Source organism: Labrus bergylta, chromosome 23 (assembly GCF_963930695.1).
Source record: "Labrus bergylta chromosome 23, fLabBer1.1, whole genome shotgun sequence".
NCBI classification, from domain to species: domain Eukaryota; kingdom Metazoa; phylum Chordata; class Actinopteri; order Labriformes; family Labridae; genus Labrus; species Labrus bergylta.
In genome coordinates, this window is record NC_089217.1 from 21,065,125 (window position 1) to 21,083,642 (window position 18,518).

An 18,518-nucleotide genomic window follows, 5' to 3' on the forward strand; every position below is an offset into this window, starting at 1 on the left:
TGGGAGATTGTGGGTGTGAATGGAGATCTTAATCTTATACAGAGGCTAGGAGCAAACTGCCCAAACACAGTCTGTAAAGAACTGTAACAGTGGAGTTTCAAACTATAGCCAGTTCTTTTATTCCTTTAAACGTTTCCTTCCCGATATGAAGACACCTGGTCAATATCAATGTCACCAACATGATGGGCAAAATATTCAGGTCATTTCTTGGAACAAAAAGGGATGCTTAACTTTGGCAAACATTAGAGAAGCAGACAATACCCTGTGTGCAAACAGAGGACAAGATGACCTCTGAGAAGTGAGGCTAGGTAAATGGCCAGGGTGCATGAACCAGGATGTTGTAAGTTAATTTTCAATTTGAGCTGAGGGAAAGTACCTCAAGACATCTTGTGCAGCTACTCAGATTTCTTTTCCTGAAAAGATTAGTCTTCTTAAAGCAGCAAATTGAGGCAAACCCTTCAATTAAATCAGTGAGGTGATCAAAAGAATTAAGAGGCTTATCAACACATCAGTAGGCAACATTAAACTTGACATTTCCCTCTATCACCCCCCTTTTTATTACTTTCCAAAAATGTATTGTTTGTAGACTTTTTTTTATCAGGGGCAATTTAACTGCATTCTGTATGACTAAACTATAAACTCCCATTTCGACCACAAATATAAATCTCAATTTAGAAAATGCAGTAAAGCTACATTGTAAACACTTGAAGAGATTCCCAACTCACTTAGCATTTTATTTGCCTTAAATGCAAATTACTTCACACAACAAGCACACTTGAAAGAAACATCAACATTTGAGTTATGTCTCTGGCCACTGACTAATGTAAACCCAACTTTCTTTTACCTCTTCAAACTGTCTGGGTCTTCACACATTTCTTAAAAAAATATATGTGTCTTGATCTAGCTGTTCAACTTCCTTCAACAGTTAGTTTACTTAGTAACTAGTTAGAGATCTTGTAAGGGAGGGGGGTTTGGTCGCCATGGGAAACAGGGAGTAGGGAAGGATTGACAATGTGCAGCTATATTTAATACATAAATATATGATAATTGATGACAGAAATCCAGATTATGTTTTGCCTATTAACAACATGTTTGATAAATTCATAATGTCGATTCCTCATGTGATATATAAATGTATATGCTGCCTGAACATGAAAATCAATAATAAAAAATTGATCACAAAAAAAACAGTTAGCTAACTTGCTGCTACTGTAACTGTATACGAGCTCTTTGGTTGGGAAGTAGAGCAACAGGTTTACCCTATATTTGTTGCAAAGAACAGCTAAAAGCAGAGCAGAGCAGTGAGACTAATCTGTACAAAAAACCCCTTCTAAAGGAAAACAATAAACTTACAGGTGTAAACGCTCTGTGGAGCTGCAGAGGTCATATTTCACATTGTGCTACGCTAACCTACCTCTAATTTTGAGCATAGGCCAATTTGCATTGATTTTAAAGTTAGGTCGATAATGTCATTCTGGCTAAAATATTCATCTTTCGACCTTGCTTACTGACATTTATTGATATTGTGGCCACTGGGAGGCTTAGGAGTTTCAAGACAAACAATACCCTGATATATTTTAGGCAGGATATTTCCTAGTGAGTTTGTATAGAGCTTCTCATTAAGGTCACTGCTGAAGTACATAGGTCATATATGGATAAAGATGATAAGATAGAACTTTATTATTGCCATAGGAAATTTGGATACCAAGATTATAGCACAAAAAAAGAGTAACAAGAAGCAGTATCAAATATAGGCAAAGTGAAATACAAAATTCATAAAGTGTAGCTTATAGGCCTACTAAAGTGGATAAGAGTTAAATTCACATAAACCTGGCCTAGACAAGGATAATTATAGAAGTAGGCTATCATACATTAGCTTACAAAGTAAGCAAAATGAATGGCATTACTGACCGTGGGCTATTATTAGCAGGTCAGATACAGACCTTATGCAAGATCCTGGTAGACAACCAATAGGCTTACTTGTAGGCTGCCCAACGTACACTCATTGGCCACTTTATTAGGTACACCTTGCCAGTACCGGGTTGGACTCCTTTTGCCTTCAGAACTGCCTTATTTTTTATTGCATATATTCAACAAGGTGCTGGAAACATTTCCTCAGGGATTTTGGTCAATATTGACATGATATCATCACATGTGTCGGCATCACATCCATGAGCTGAATCTCCCCACATCCCAAAGGAGCTCTGTTGGATTGACATCTGGTGACTGTGGGGGCCATTTACAGTGAAGTCATTGTCATGTTCAAGAAACCAGTTTGATATGATAGGAGCTTTGTGACATGGCGCGTTATCCTACAGGAAGTAGCCATCAGAAGATGGGTACACTGTAATCATAAAGGGATGGTCATTGTCAGAAACAGTGCTCAGGTAGGCTGTGGTGTTTGAAGGATACTCAATTAGTACACCAGGTCCTCGGTTGTAACCTGTGGTTATTTGAGTTAGTGTTGCCTTTCTATCAGATCTGGTCTGGTCATTCTCTTCTGACCTCTGGCATCATCAACAAGGCATTTTCCCCCAGAGAACTGCCGCTCACTGGATAGTTTCTATTTTTTGGACCATTTTCTGTAAACACTTGAGATGGTTGAAAATTCGAGAAGATCAACAGATGCTGAAATACTCAGACCAGCCCGTCTGGCACCAACAATCATGTTCAAAGTCACTTAAATCAACTTTTTGCCCCATTCTGGTGCTTGATTTGAACTTCAGAAGACCTTCTTAACCATGTCTACATGCCTAAATGCATTGAGTTGCTGCCATGTGATAGGCTGATTACATATTGCAATTACAAGCAGTTAATCAACTGTACCTAATAAAGTGGCCGGTGAGTGTATATTGCCCCCAAATTTTGCATGATATTCAACACAATTGTTCATTATAATAAGAACATTATGTTGGAGCCATGGGTGGCTGTAATTATCTTTGTAATATTTATTCAAGGTAGTCTGTTATATTTTGGTGTTTTGGTTATTGATTATTATATCATTTATTAGGATTATATTGAGTGGGGGAAATGTCTGGTCACATGGGTATGGGCAGAGATGTGTTGATTTAATTCACCTGTTCACTTTTTGTTCTCAGTGGAAGAGAGGGGTTAAGCTGGGTTGCCGTATTTTTTGTTGACCGCTATTGTTTCTAGTACACTGTGATTATGAGTTAATGCACGTTATTAAAAGTTAAGTTGATTATCTTTATTTATGTTAATAAAAAAGTCAAACTTATTTTACATATCACAGTATTCTTTTGAAAACACGTCAGACAAGATATTAGACCCAACCTTAGCCTCTCAGCGGCTTCATCTTCAGGAAAGCCGCTATACATTGAAATTGCACATTATAGTGTTAGAGTTGTAAAATGAATATTGCTGATTGGAATGATCAAAATAAAGCACAATATATTGCATATTCAAAAATCCAAGACAAATAGGCCTTTTCCAGATTTAATTGCAGCAACATTAGAAATACTATGACCTAGTGCAGGTGAAAACCAAATGACTTCACAATGCAGGGACAGCTGTATGTATGCTTTCCCTATCCACAGTTTTATTTATATAGTGCAACCAATACTGCAACCAATTCTGCAACAATCATCATCAAACCTGAAAATCGTTTTGCCATTAATTGAAAAGCTATAGCCAGATTGCAGAATGACTGGTCACCACATGGTCACCACATCACCCTGAGCCCCTGCCACTAGTTGAGATTAATTAGCTAATCAGACATGGTTAATTTTTCCATTAGAAGACTTTATAGATTTTCTCCATGAAACCATGTACACCACAATGTGTACAGGAAGTGTATCCCATTATTGTCCACCTTCTCTAATGGGCTTACTCATGAGACTTTCAGCTTGTTCTTGTTCTCCATTTTGGTGACACCACTGTCCACAAATTGATCCCCACCACACATGAACGCATTTACGACCATTTCATTTCTCCATCTGACAGCTGTTGTTCATGTCTACAGAGAATTGGATTTTAATGGGATAATTATTTTGTCTACAAATAGGCCTGAAGATCTCCCTCTTTAAAACGAACTGACATTTATGATTTAGGCAAAACATTTTAAAGTAAAGGTTTAGAGGTGTTATTTTCCAAGGAATGTTGACCTTCTTCTGTACGATTATCAGGGTGACAGTACCTGTGTGTAGCCCAGATGTTGAGTAAGTGGTCCTCAGAAACTGGGCCCTGTAGTGCTACAGCCTGTCCTGCAGGGGGCAGCCGTTTCCCTCATATGCTCAAAGCAGGCTGTTGTAAACCTGAAGTAACAGGTGAACATGGTGATATGAATTCTTTAATATTTCATTATGAATATTAATATAGTACATTTGCCTGTACAAAGCACGTTTTTAATAGTGGAAGTAGACTGGGAAATTTCCACAATTTCCCAGTTTGGGATCAATAAAGTAATTCTATTCTATTCTTATGTGTATCTAAATATTTTTTTCAGAATTTTATTAAAATAATGTCAAATTTAGATTTTTTCTTGTAGCTTATTTATAATAAAATATTGTCCGTTTGTAGGATTCTACTATTATAGACTATTCCAAATGGAAAACTATTGTATTCTTTATCAACATGTCTAGGCCTATCTGATATTATTTTTCACTAGCCTATACAATTTCCGGAATTTTATTGAATTGCGGCACACTAAATTCTCCTCATTACACTATCCAGTGTCCCCAATCCAGTATCACGTTTCCAAAACATTTTTTTCTTTACGTCATTCCGACGCTGGTAGTGACGAGCTGCTCCACTACACTCCTCCTATCTTACCTTTTCCTCACCACTCTTCTTCAACTCTCCCATCAGGACCACGGGGATGTGAAACACGGACACGCACAAGGAGATGTTGGAGAACTTTACACGGCAGCCGACGTTTCATTTGGGATTGGCCTACTTTGTGAACAAACGTGGTCGACTCTAAAATCTGAGGGAAGAGGGGGTGGTAGTTTAGTGGGTGATTTTGTTTTGTTTTGTTTTTTCTTTTTGAAGCACTAAAACAACTCAGCAGGCCTATCAGCGTGTTTCCCATATGTCGCGAAAGCAGGTCGACCATGACTACAACCTCCGTAGTATGAGCAACCTGATGGGCGAGCGCTGGAAGAAAGTGAACGATGGAGGAGAGCGGAGTCTCATCAAGGCTCCGTCCAACGCCAGCATCAGCAGCCAGGGCGCCTCCGCCGCGGCTTCTACCGCCGGTGCCCCCGCAGCACCCTCCTCAAACACCGGGGACCTAGAGAGGGCTGCCCGCAAGCAGTTCCAGCAAGATGTCACGCCCGGCTTCGTCTACGTCCTGGCTGCCTTCTCCGCCCTGGGGGGGTTCCTGTTCGGCTACGACACCGGGGTGATCTCCGGGGCGATCCTCCTGCTGAAGAGGGAGCTGGACCTGAGCGCCCTGTGGCAGGAGGTGCTTATATCAAGTAGTGTGGCTGCAGCCGCCCTGTCAGCCCTGCTGGGCGGCTTCCTCAACGGGCTCTTCGGGCGCAGAGTGTGCATACTGTTGGCGAGCTTCTTCTTCACTGTCGGGGGGGTCGTACTGAGCACCGCGCCTGGAAAGAAGGTTCTCTTAGCGGGGAGAGTCGTCGTCGGAGTTGGGCTAGGTAAGAAATGTGTTTTAAAAAGCTTCCTTGACTCCGACAGTTTTTTCTTGTAGAGCAGTTCCCGCTTTTTATTTTATTTTTTATTTTACCTAAATTGAATGTGAATTTAAATTTTAAATTGTAGGCCTACAGGCTATAGAAAAAATGTTTCAACACTTGCATTAGCTGTTAAAATAGGCTTTAAAACGTAGCCAAGCCATACATTAACAATGTCACTATGGTTAAGACAAATAGCTCATTACTGGAAACCATTGAAATTATCTCACGCCATTACTAATGGTAATGGGAAAGTTAACTGATATCTGCACTCTCAGTCCATCAGAAATTTCAGAGGTCAGAATCAGTCAAGGATCAAACCCCTCACCCAAAGCAAATGTGATTGGTTTGTTTATGTCTGTCTCTCATCTCAAATCCCTGCCTCAAGTCTACTTGCAATTACAGTTTACAATCACAGAGTATGGCTCTTGCTTGTTCAGGCTGCATACCACCTGCTGTTAAACAGCTTGCTTCCTTTATTATTATCATCAGTAGAAATATGAGGTTTATTCGGGCATCGTTAAGTGATAAGGGAAAACTCATGGTGAAATAAGAGACATATTTTATCCCCAAAAACAGGGAAGAAACACAAGGCTATAAGCACAAAGAAGACTTGTCAAGTTGTTTTGATGTCTGAGTTAGTTTATCTTATTGTCTTCTTCCTTCCCTTCCATCACAGCTTTGCATATTTGGTTCTACTGCCTTCCCGAGTATTTTCCACACTCTACTTTCTCCTCTCTTGAATCCTTGTTCTTTTTAGCGGTTCCTTCCTCCACTCTCTGCATGCTTTTACATGAGACACTCCTTTCAGATCAGAACTCAATGTACCCCAAATCATTTACACAGGCTTTCACTCCTGCTACTCATGACTCACATGCTCTGATGATCTCCAGGCTGAGTGCCACGTTGATGGCACACATTTACTGCCTCCTTTGAGAGTAGTAAGAGCTCAGAGCAGTGATACCTGAAGGAATTGCAGGCCACTTTCTCACCACTGGGATTACAGTGGAAGCATTGCTCTTAAATAAGAGTTCTCTGTTTTTTGCATCCTTAAATGGATTTGGAGATAAATGCTGTAATTTGGTTTCCTGTTTTGTGATGAACAAACTAGCCATGCTAAAATTAGCACATATTTAGCTGGCATCCTGAATGTTGTGCCGATGAAGGTGTGAGGCCATCACTGCTGGATGAATGGCTGGTAATTGGTTGAAAGAGAAATTCAGACTGTGCACATTTTCTGTGTACATATAATTAACAGGATTCCCAGAATTGTTTTTCATCACAAGCTGAATCAATACAAAGTTTCTCTCCTGGATATCAAAGAAATAAAAAACATGAATGTCTGGATGTGCAGAAGAGGTGTTTTTTTTGTAGATTTTTAAGAAACTCTCCTTCTGCTATGTAACTAGACAATGGAAATCAGTTGGGGGTTTTTTTTTCATGGGAAATACAGCTTGGACTATTTTTTGGAAATGTCTGCTCCTACTGGACAAAGCTCTTAAACAAATGCAGTGAAAAGATTACATTCTCTTTCCTTTTCTTGTACTTCAAATATCTGCTTTACAAAGACACTTACTGACTAAAATAAGAGGGGAGGCAAACTGCTAGAATTTATTTTCTGATTAAAGTTAATTTAATTTTGAGCAGTTGACAAAGAAATGTGTCTGAATAATTCAAATCAAAACTGAAGAGAAGTGTTAACTTATTTGTGAAATGCCCAGACTCATTTTTAAATCTGCCCGTCTCTCTAACCCTCACCAACATGTCTTCTTCATCCACTCATTGCAGCGCTTGAGGCACCTTAATGAAACCTTCTCAGTTTAATAGTCACAGTTGGGTAATAGTCAGAATGGAGACTTTTGAATAAAGTCCCCTGTGGCAGACCTGGATTAGGGTGTATACTGGCGTGAGTGATTGCCTTGTTTCTCCACTCAGACGTGTTGGTTGTATGACTGCATGCACCAAACAGTGACTGTAACTGTCCTTCCTACGTGTGGGTATGCAGTTCGACAGTCAGTTCAATTGAACTGATGAGTGAGTCAGGTTCTCAGTTGATCTTGTTTATTCATCAAGGTTGAATTCAGAGTAAAAACTATAACAAAGAAAATGTACAGATTAGCATGATATAAATAACTTCACATAATTAAATAATCAATTTCTCTTGTAATACAATTATAACATTAATGCTAAGCTAAATGCTAAGCTATGGGCTAAACAAACTACATGCTGAGCTAAATGCTAAGCTAAACTACATGCTACGATAAGCAAGAGCAAAATACAGATTCTGCGACCACATTCTGTCAAAACAACTAAGGGCTAGCCACCTTGCAATCATACATAATAAACGACTTACAGACGTTGCTGTCTTAAGCGACACAAGTCAGTTCATTGTTGAGCTTCTCCAGGAGTTGGCACGTGTGCTCTGACGACAACAAAAGGAAGAACCTCCAACTTCCTGTTCATTTTATAGAGTGCACACTTCTTGTTTCCTTTGAAACAAGTGCACTTCCTGTATGAGTTTTTTGCAGGCCAACAGGTGGTGCCATTGCAACACATGACAGAACAGTGACAGTTCAGGACAAATACAAATAGCTTTCCATTAAAGCTCTGATTATTAGGGTAGTTTTCTTTTTGGCTGATAAAGAAATGGGGAATGTTGTGACTAATTGTAGATACTGTTGAGTCAACCTGTTGCTCGTTAAAAACACAAACATGATTTGTGATATACACAAGATACACACAACAATATATTGAGGAATGAACGTTTTTATTTTTATTTTGGCACCCCCTGTGGACAAAGTGCTACCTCTTATCTCTTTGCTGATTTTGTCCTGTACAAGTGCATGTAGTGTTCTTAATTTAAAAAAAACCTCACAGTTTCTTGAGAATCTTTACAGTAAGAAATGTTTTTAAAGAACCTACGAAAAACATCTTTGTAAGGAGGTCTGGAGGTCTCCCACCCAGAACATCTTTAGCACCAGAAACGTCTTTCCCTCGATTTGATCAATATTTACACACAATTTGAAGGTTTTCTGCACCACTTTGAAATTGTGATTTAGTTATGTGTCCTCTTTGTATGTTCATCAGGAACATTTTCACACAGTGATGCATCCATTTAAAAACATGTAGACTTCGAGTTCTTGTGTTTCTGTTCTATTTTAGCCCTGCAGAGTTCCTACAGCTGTAGTTTCATACAGGCTCTGAAGCCTTTGTTGTTTTTTATGACATCATTGGACTAACTTTAGTTTACATATAATCAAACATAATACAGAATGTGTTCATTCTGTGACATGATCAAAGTAAGTTTTACTGACAGAAGAGTTTAATTCATAGAGGGGGCGGGACATTGTTGATTGACAGACAGACAGTCACCATGGTTACTCACTCTCTACTGCCTGCTGCTTTGTAACGTTGTTTAGTGTAATCCCTATAGGTTCAGTTATCACAACAGGTGAGCTTCGGGTGGAGAGACTTGATAAGTAACTTTTAAAAACAGAGGGAGCAGAAAACACCAACAGCAACATTTTAAACACCGGGGTTATATCGCCACTCACTGACTGTCTGAGCTCCGCTCTGTCTGTCTCTCAGCAGACTGTGAACGTCTCTCCGGCTCGTTAAACGGTTTCTTGTGTTGCTATCCGAGATGTAAACTTAACTGTTCAAACTATGCTGATAAGTAAACTGTTGATCACGTAGTGTCAGCTTGGAAAAATATCAGAACAGTTGCATATAACTGGGATGGAGTTGTTTTTGCAGACTTTACTTTTAAGTTTCGTTTTCACCGCTGAGGTGGAGACGTGTCCGTGTTGCAGCATAAACTGTAGCATGATAGAACAAACACATAAGCCCGGTTCTACAGTGTCCCTGCTTTGGCAGATCGTCAGTAAGTTAAAATCCTTCACGATCTAAGATCGTTATATCGCACACCACTAGGTACTGTACTGTTAGGCTTGAGGCTGAAGTCAGAGTAGATGTTGAGGCTGGTGGATTCTGGTTAGGCTTGATAGAGAGGCTGGGTGGTGAGGCGCTAGAGCTCGTTAGTGGGAGGCACTGGGAATAGAAAGAAGACACAGTATTAGCGACAGAAACAATTTTAAAGCACAGTAGTTTTAAGTAAGTTGTAACATTTGAAAAGGTGGTTGGTGTTCCTACAGTAGGAGAAACGAGTTTCAGATTTGTAAATTGCACATAAACTCCCGCTCCAGTCGACTTGGAACCTCAAAAAAAAAAAAACGTGTCCGATTTGCCGACTTGACGTCATAATCGTCATCACATGGGGGGCAAAATATTTTTTGTTAAAGGCTTTATATGCGATTTTTCACACTTAAATATAAATCAAGTATATCCTCTGAAAATAACTCTGAGTCATGACTGTCTACAATGGGTGTAACACTCGAGTCCCACTGTCTGATGTTTTCAGAATCCTATCTTCAGTTTGTACATCGCCAGGACGGCCGGCTGACTCCTCCTCTCTCGTATAAAAGTTAGAAGAATAACATACTGTACTCACTGCTTAACTGTGTTTCTAGATCACGCTCATTTCAGGTAAATTTACATGCAGTGTGAAGATACGAGCATAATAAAGATCACTAGCATTAGCATGCTAACACAACAACGCAGAGAGAGTTGTTTTGGTTTCATGCTGGTGCTCAAGGGCGACATCTGCTGGATCAAAAATAAAGTAAAGCCTTTAATGTTAAGATACTTTATTAATTCACGTATTGCACATCAACTTTTTGCTGAAATATAACTTATAACAGATACATTAACACATCATCGCATCCACATTGTGTGTTGCTGTTGTTACAACATCCCTACTTTCAGGACTGAAATCACGTGAACACACTGAAGTCGGAAGAACAACTTTCCAACTCGGAAACTGGGACCATCAACATACTGTATATGCAGCAGCAGGTGATTACTGGTGGGGATCAGGCTTGTGCTTGCAGACAGCTCAAGAAACCTCTGAGCCACGCCAAGCCGCTGAAAGAAAAAAACAAGACCAGACCGAAAGCACAGTAGGAAAACTTCACAAAAAAGGAAAAAAAACAAACAAACACCTCATTGTCTCATTTGCTTTTGAAGTTAATCAGAAATCAATTGAAGTAAAATTTGAAATTATCAGAAAATGATCACAATTATCAAAAATGATCAGAGTTAGTTATTATCAGAAAGGAAGGCATCAGTATAATATAAGCGCTAATCATGTAAGCGCTTTTCATACCCCAAAAAAAAACAACAAATCTCACAGGAGCTTGATGTGCATATTGTAAAGGGACAGTCTCCAACCACAAGTTTCTTACACATCGATGGCCACCTGTTGATGTTTTTAATTAAGATGCAAGCCAATAAAATTATATAAACACAGACAGTCATGAAAGTATAGCAAGTCAAGTGTAAGTGCTTGATCTGAACAACAACAGAGAAAGAAAACTGAAGTGAAAAAATATTTGCAGAGATTTTTTAATATGAAACACGGAAAATTATATTTCCCAAAAGAGCTAGTGATGGAGGACTGATCCTGCTACAGCTCATTTACAAACACTAGCTCTGATTGTTAATTAAGGAGAAGAAACGATTCACCTGGGTCATACTTGCTGTCACATTTGAAGTGGCTGTTTCTTTTTAAGTATCCCCTCCCCCTCTGCCATCACAATCTTTACACCTATTCACCCATATTACAGCATGCACAAGCACACCCGGATAGGTAATGAAACACATTCTGGCACCACAATTAGCCATCAGAGACACTACTAAGGCAACATTTTTCATTGCATTCAAGTATTCCGACCGAGTCTTGCTACCTGCACACTCGAATTAACATGGCCGCCACTTCTCCAGTTACTTAGCATTTCTGAACTGAACTTGCCTTAAAGGTCATGGAAGCATTTTGTGAAAACCAGGAAAGACCATACCCAGGCTCTGCCTCTCTGTATTTCAATCCAAGAAGCCTGTGGTTTGTCTGGACAGTTATTGTTGATCTGACCTTTGCCTGAACACAGGCACTGTTGTGAGATACGTGCCGCTTCTCGTCTGAGCAAACAGACAGTATTGAACCAGAACTGACAGATTTTCAACTTCATTTCCCTTTTTTTTTTTTTTGAATTAAGAGGTTTCATGCTGCACTAGATATTTTTTAGAAAGATGGTTCAATCTTGGGAGGAGAAATGGACTCTTGTCAGCTCTTTTTGATGTGTGACTTTTCACACAGAACAGAAATTATTTGATTGTTTAACCATATGCTCCTGTTCTCCCATGTTTTCATTTTCTTTTGAGGGTTACATCAGTTCAAAAGAAAGTTGAGCAGCGTGTTAACAACCATCCTGAGAATAATCTCAGAGTACCTAGTTTATCTGAAAAGAAATCCATGAAGGAGTCACATCTTAGGAGTGATTTAGTAACATTCTCAGAGCCCCTCTGAGCAAGGATGGAACAGAAACTCATTCTTTCTAAATGGAAAATGAACTTGAGCAGCGCTGTTCTAGTCTTCTGACACCTCCACGCACTTCCACACTGCATGTCACACCTACACTCACACACTGATGGCAGAGGCTGCTATGTAACATTGCCATCAGATGTAACCAACCCATTCATACGCTGAAGAAAAAGCAGTGGGAGAAACTTATAATTAAGTGTCTTGCCCAAGGACACATCGGACATGTCAACCAACTCTACAAACTAAGCCACAACCACCCCACAATCAGTGACTGGTTGATCCAGAAAGAGGAGGAAAAATACTTTATGGTTAAGTCTTAATATATGATTTTTCACACTTAAATGCAAGAAAAATCAAGTATATCCTCTGTAAATAACTGTGAGTCATGACTGTCTACAATGGGTGTAACACCCGAGTCCCACTGTCTGGGATGATTTCAGAGTCATATCTTCAGTTTGTTTACATCGCCTGGACGGCCGGCTGACTCTTCCCCTTGTGTATAAAAGTAGTTTAATTGAGGGACTAGAGAAAAAGAAGAATAACATACTGTACTCACTGCTTAACTGTGTTTCTAGATCACGCTCATTTCAGGTAAATTTACATGCAGTGTGAAGATACCAGCATAATAAAGATCGCTAGCATTAGCATGCTAACAACAATGCAGCGCAAGTTGCTTTGGTTTCATGCTGGTGCTCAAGGGCGACATCTGCTGAATCAAAAAAAGTAAAGCCTTTAATGTTAAGATACTTTATTAATTCACGTATTGCACATCAACTTTTTGCTGAAATATAACTTATAACAGATACATTAACACATCATCGCATCCACATTGTGTGTTGCTGTTGTTACAACATCCCTACTTTCAGGACTGAAATCCTGTAAGTAGGGATGAAATACTTGTTTTTAAGATGTCTTGCCTTTATTTGACAAGACGGCTTGAGAGACAGCAATGGGAAATGACATTCCCTATAGTGACATGACCAGGAGTGGAACCGGAGACTGCTGCGATGAGGACTGAAGTCAATGTACATGGTACCCTTGCTCAATCCACCATTACACAACTAGAAGCACACAGTCATCCTCAAAAATTGTGTTTAATCAGGTTTTCCAGCTAAACATTTAAGCAGTACTGAATTTTAAATTGTTTTGTCCTTGGAAGCAGTAGATGAATGCTCTGCATAGAAATAGTGCAGTTAATTACATTGTGATAACATTTAATTGTACCTGGAGGCTGGATGATTAACATGTTGGTTTATATAATTAAGCCACATTCTCTCACCAACAGGGTAGAAGACAAATGAAGACCTAATGAGGCCTTTACCTTTGTGCTTGTTTGAATGTGAAAGTCACATCTCTTTAAGTTATCGCTCTAGTTGAAACAAAACTTCAAACTGAAGTCCCATAGTATGTTATTTTATTTACCTTTTACCAAACAAATTTCAGTTTGCACAATCCACTGTGAAATTAGAAACACGCAATCTAATTAGAAAAGGGGACACATCTTTTATCTTTGAATCTAATCACTTCACCATTCATGGCTGTATCTTGTCCTCTCAAATTCTTACCCTACACTTTCAAGGATCCTTCATTAGCGTCCTCCATCACAACCATCTACTAGAACCAGAAACTGTCTGGCCTGTTCCTTTACTTCATCAGAGATGGAGGGTTCAAGTGAAGTATCTCTCTCAGACTCTGATTGAGTTAGTCAGTCCTGAGCTTTGTGCAAAGTGCCTCGAGGCCGTCTTCACAAGAACAGACACACCCTTCGTTTAAGTGGGCAGTGCGGCTAAAGGCTGAGAGAGAGAGAGAGAGAGAGAGAGAGAGAGAGAGAGAGAGAGAGAGAGAGAGAGAGAGAGAGAGAGAGAGAGAGAGAGAGAGAGAGAGAGAGAGAGAGAGAGAGAGAGAGAGAGAGAGAGAGAGAGAGAGAGAGAGAGAGAGAGAGAGAGAGAGAGAGATCCCTGGTGCCTAAAGGAGAGCTCATTAACGAGAGGTACTCTGATAGCTTCACTTGCATTGACATGATGCAACTTGTGAATCAAGATTTCTCTCATGCAAATGATGTACCTAGAAAGTTATGCATTCTACCTCTTAGATTTATCAAAAGCATTCAAGAGTGTGTGGCTGCAGCCTGGAGCCAGGAAAATTAAGTTTTCTTTAAAAAAATGTCATAGTAATTTTAAACATACCAATGGAAGGTTGTACCAATTAAAAAAATCTTCACTTCAAGAGATTGTAGGTAATTTATAATTGTAACTTTGACCTCCCCACTCAACAAGATTCAACAAGACTTGAGTATAGGTAACAGGTTTATTTCGTCAAATTAGTTGGACACATGGGATTGAACATCCATGCTGAAAGACAAGTAAAATATTAGCACAATAAAATAGGCAAATTAGATTACTTTCTGAAGGAAATAAAGATAAACAAAGTACTTAGGATAAAATAAAATGGACTAGATAGTAACTAAAATAGGAGTGAAAGCCACCTTACCATTGCTGAACTGCCACACCATGTGAAGATGAAAACATAAATGTAAGGGAGTGCAGTCTTAAATATAGGCAGGTGAATTCAATCTAATTAATTAGTGACTGAGTGCAAACAACAACCAATCAAGGGGGAGAGGAGAGAGTGAGAAACCAGGAAGTGTACCAAAGGAGGTGCAGTAGGAAAAGAGAGGAAGTGAAAGGAAACAAAATAGTGATCTTTACTATACTGACATTACCCCCTTTAATGAGTTATTTTTACCTCCCCCTTAGGATCTACTCCTGCAAGCACTTGTTTTAACATGGTGCTTGTTTAATGGGACATGGACTCTGGTCCTTGTCCCATTAAACAAGCACCAGAGAAGAATTGATTTATTGACCAAAGAATGTCTGACTCTGCTATGGTAGGTGGAGATACAAGTACATTATATGTCCCCATTCAGAATATAGTTACTATTGGATCTTCTACCGGTTGACCTTGCTAACAAGTTAGAAAACAGCAGAATGGGTTATTTGTCAAACGGTGAAAACATGGACAGCTTTAAAGCTCTGTACATTTCATACATTCTGTGCTTTTAAATCCAAATGCAATGCATGCTTTCCATTTAATTTATGATATTCGAACATATCTGAAGGCAGATGACAACGTGACTTCTGCTATCTGGGTCAAAGCACGGGAACTGTGGAGCATGCGCAGAAAGCCTGGGTCAATTTGGGTCCACCATTAGGCAAGAGTGAATGTGTCCCAAACCTTATTATCTAGGTGTGTTAGTCGAGAAATTCAACATTGTAGGATTTCAGTCCTTCAAACATGTTTATATTCTTTTTTTTTAAAGTCCAGTATTAATCAGAATAACAAAGAAATCGACTTTTTCTAGCCACATGTAAACATACTGACTGACTGAAGCTGACTGTAGAAGTTCAGCATAAAAACACTTCATATAAAAGTCCATAAATTGATGCAACGTCAAGCATTTGCTCAAAATTTTCCCCATCACCACCTGCAGCCAGATGTGAAAGTTTAACCATCCACCTTATGTATGAGGCAATGACTACTTTGTCTGTCTTTGAGATGTACTTTTACTCGAATCAGAATCGGGCTTTATTGCCAAATACATTTACACATACAAGGAATTTGACTTGTTGTATTGGTGCTAAACAATTAACAAGGAAATAAGGAAATAAATACTGTGTTGTGTGTTATGTGTACTGTCCGTTGTTTGAGTATTTCTGTAGCAGAATACAACACACTGTACTGACAGCAGCTTCCACCAGCGTGTCTATCTGTGTACATATTTAGCATATTTGTAGTGTCTCACTTGTAGACATATGGGGCTTCTGTGGTAGCAGGTTTGGTTTGGACAGAGACAAGCTGCTGGTACATATGGCTAAGAGGGATACAAGTGGAACATGGGTGGAAATAATCTCTAGAAGATGAGACGAAGAGGTCTGGCTGTATGAAGTGAATACAAATAGAGGCGTTAAGACAGGAAAAGGATCTGTTTTGTTTGGGTGAAGTGTGCTGTGATCTGTGCATATGTCCATCTCCGTGTGTGCATGGCATTGCATGGCGTTATATGCAAACACAAAGCAGCTATTGAAATTACCTTTAATCTATTTTTTTTCTATGATCAAGCTCTTTCTAAACAAGCCAGATCTAATTGCTCTTAAAGATACAGTATACTCTATAAAACACTCTGCCTCTGGCCATGGTGCGTGTTCTGTGTCTGATGTGAAAGGCTTGTGTGATCACCCTGGGAAGGTCCCTGATTTTGGGTTCATGAACACCCTTTGTTATGTAGAAATTATATAATTAGGTCACATAATAAAAGAACTATAGTGACTTGGGTTGTGAGAACTAAAACCACTGAGTTTGTCTACTGAAGGCCACAAATGATGCAGCTGAAAGGTCTGGAAAAGAACGCTGTACAACTAATCAGATACTACCACACAAGGTCTCTGATAAATCTTCAAGCTTAAGCTATAGCATATTAATCATTACTCTTTTTTAATTGCATAACTGAATTAAAGTGTTTATTTCAGCCAATGTCTTCTCTATATCTAATGCGACTTACAAAGGGTCATGACATTAGAGTCATAATGAGAGTGGTGGAAGTGAAGTTTTTTTTTTGTTATTCTTCTGATTACTCAAAGCACTTCCACACTACATGTCATTTTCACCTGTTCACACTACACTCACACACAGATGGCAGAGGCTGCTACGTAAAGTGCACAACTGACAATCAGTACTATTTCATTCACACACAGTCACTGTTCTGTTCATATGCAATCACAGTGACTCCACTGGCTGTGCAGTGGGTCTCATTGGCTTGCCCACGGACACCTGACGTGACTACAGGAGCCGGGGATCAAACCCACCAGCCTTCTGGTTGGGAGAGGTACTTCTTACCCACTGAGCTGCCTGAAATAATGGGTATTGTAGTAAAGATCACTATTTGTTTCTTTTCACTTCCTCTCTTTTCCTACTGCACCTCCTTTAGTACACTTCCTGGTTTCTCCCTTTCTCCCCTCTCCCGTGATTGGTTACTGTTCATCTCATTAGTTAGATTGAATTCACCTGCTCACTCCTTATTTAAGACTGCACTCCCTTGCACTCATGTTTTCATCCTGCACTGACTTTCCAAACATCCCATGGGTGTTTTCTGTTACCCTCGTTATTTAACTAAATTGGACAAAATAAACCTAAACTCAAGTTTCCTTGTTGGATTCCTGCATCCTGACACGATGCCCCCATGGTGATAGATTCTCAACTTTGAACTCTTCCTAACAGGTTTCTTAATCAATCATAAAATGATAACAACCCCAAATGATTTAATTGAACTGCAAATGAGCTTCTTTGTCTTATTTTGTTTTTTTCAACAACAGAAATCAATATCCTACAGAGTCTGCTTAGGACGAGTGAATCTATTTTTGAAGAGAGATCTATTGATCACACTGTTTTTAAGATGCAGTCGTTTTCTTGAACTACATTTTTATCCTTGCCACTGTAACTTTGATGGATTAATGTTTTCTTTACAATCAATTAATGTAAAGATAAATTGATTGATTGATTGATTGATATTTAGACGTTTTCTTAAATCTGATAACATTTTGTTTTTTTACTGTTTTTCTGCCACAAAGAGACTAAAACCAGAAATGGTCTGATAAACTTTATTGTACAAACAAACAGTTTCTGTGCCATAGAACCTTTTGTTGTCCAAAGAACTATTCGACATCATAACTGATTCATAATGATGCATGCAGTAACATGTTTCTTTACCAGTTACAAAAATCACAATTTCCTTTTGGTCATTGCCCATACACTGTCTTGCTGTTATAAATGCCCCTGCACCATGTGAGTCTTTGTCTGCAGTTTAAAATAGTGGAAAAACAATAGCAGAAGAAAATGCTCTTTTTATTTTTTCTATATTCAATATAAACTAGGCCTTGGGCCATGCTCAAACATTGGGAAAGATGTAGAATGAAGGTTTATTCTCTGGTGGGCCCATTGCCCAACAGACCTGTAGTATTGCTTAATATGTAAATTATGTAACCTGAAACTTGTGTCTTTACAAAGGATCTGTTGATGATAAGAAAAACGTAGAGTACTGTCAATCATTTCCTTAAAAACAATTAGTCTACTATATGTATCCTATCCATTTGAAACACTGCATTGTCTTTTTTTACAGGTCTTCATAAACATTTCAGATTCTAGCTCCACAAAGTTCAAAGTTGCTTGGCAGTGTTTATCTGCTTATGCTTTCCAGGTACATAACACAAAGAGCAAACTCTCAAGCTGAATGTTGATTCCAGTCTGAAAGTCTTTAACATGCAGTGCCTCTAAGCAGTCGTCACATTTAGAATTTCCTCAGATATCTTTGGTTGTGTTACAGATGCTCCATGCAATGAAGCCACCGCTCTTTTTATCACTCCGTACACTGCATT

At 39.1% G+C, this 18,518-nt stretch overlaps 1 protein-coding gene across 1 annotated transcript in view; it reads left to right on the forward strand.

The window, feature by feature from the left end:
* Positions 1-4,782: 4,782 nt before the first annotated feature.
* Positions 4,783-18,518, forward strand: part of LOC109987656 (proton myo-inositol cotransporter) — an 82,922-nt gene continuing 69,186 nt past the window's right edge. Inside the window, exon 1 of the mRNA XM_020638815.3 lies at positions 4,783-5,618. Coding sequence (XP_020494471.1) covers positions 5,051-5,618 — 568 coding nt within the window. The 5' untranslated portion in view covers positions 4,783-5,050. The remainder of the gene's footprint in view (positions 5,619-18,518) is intronic.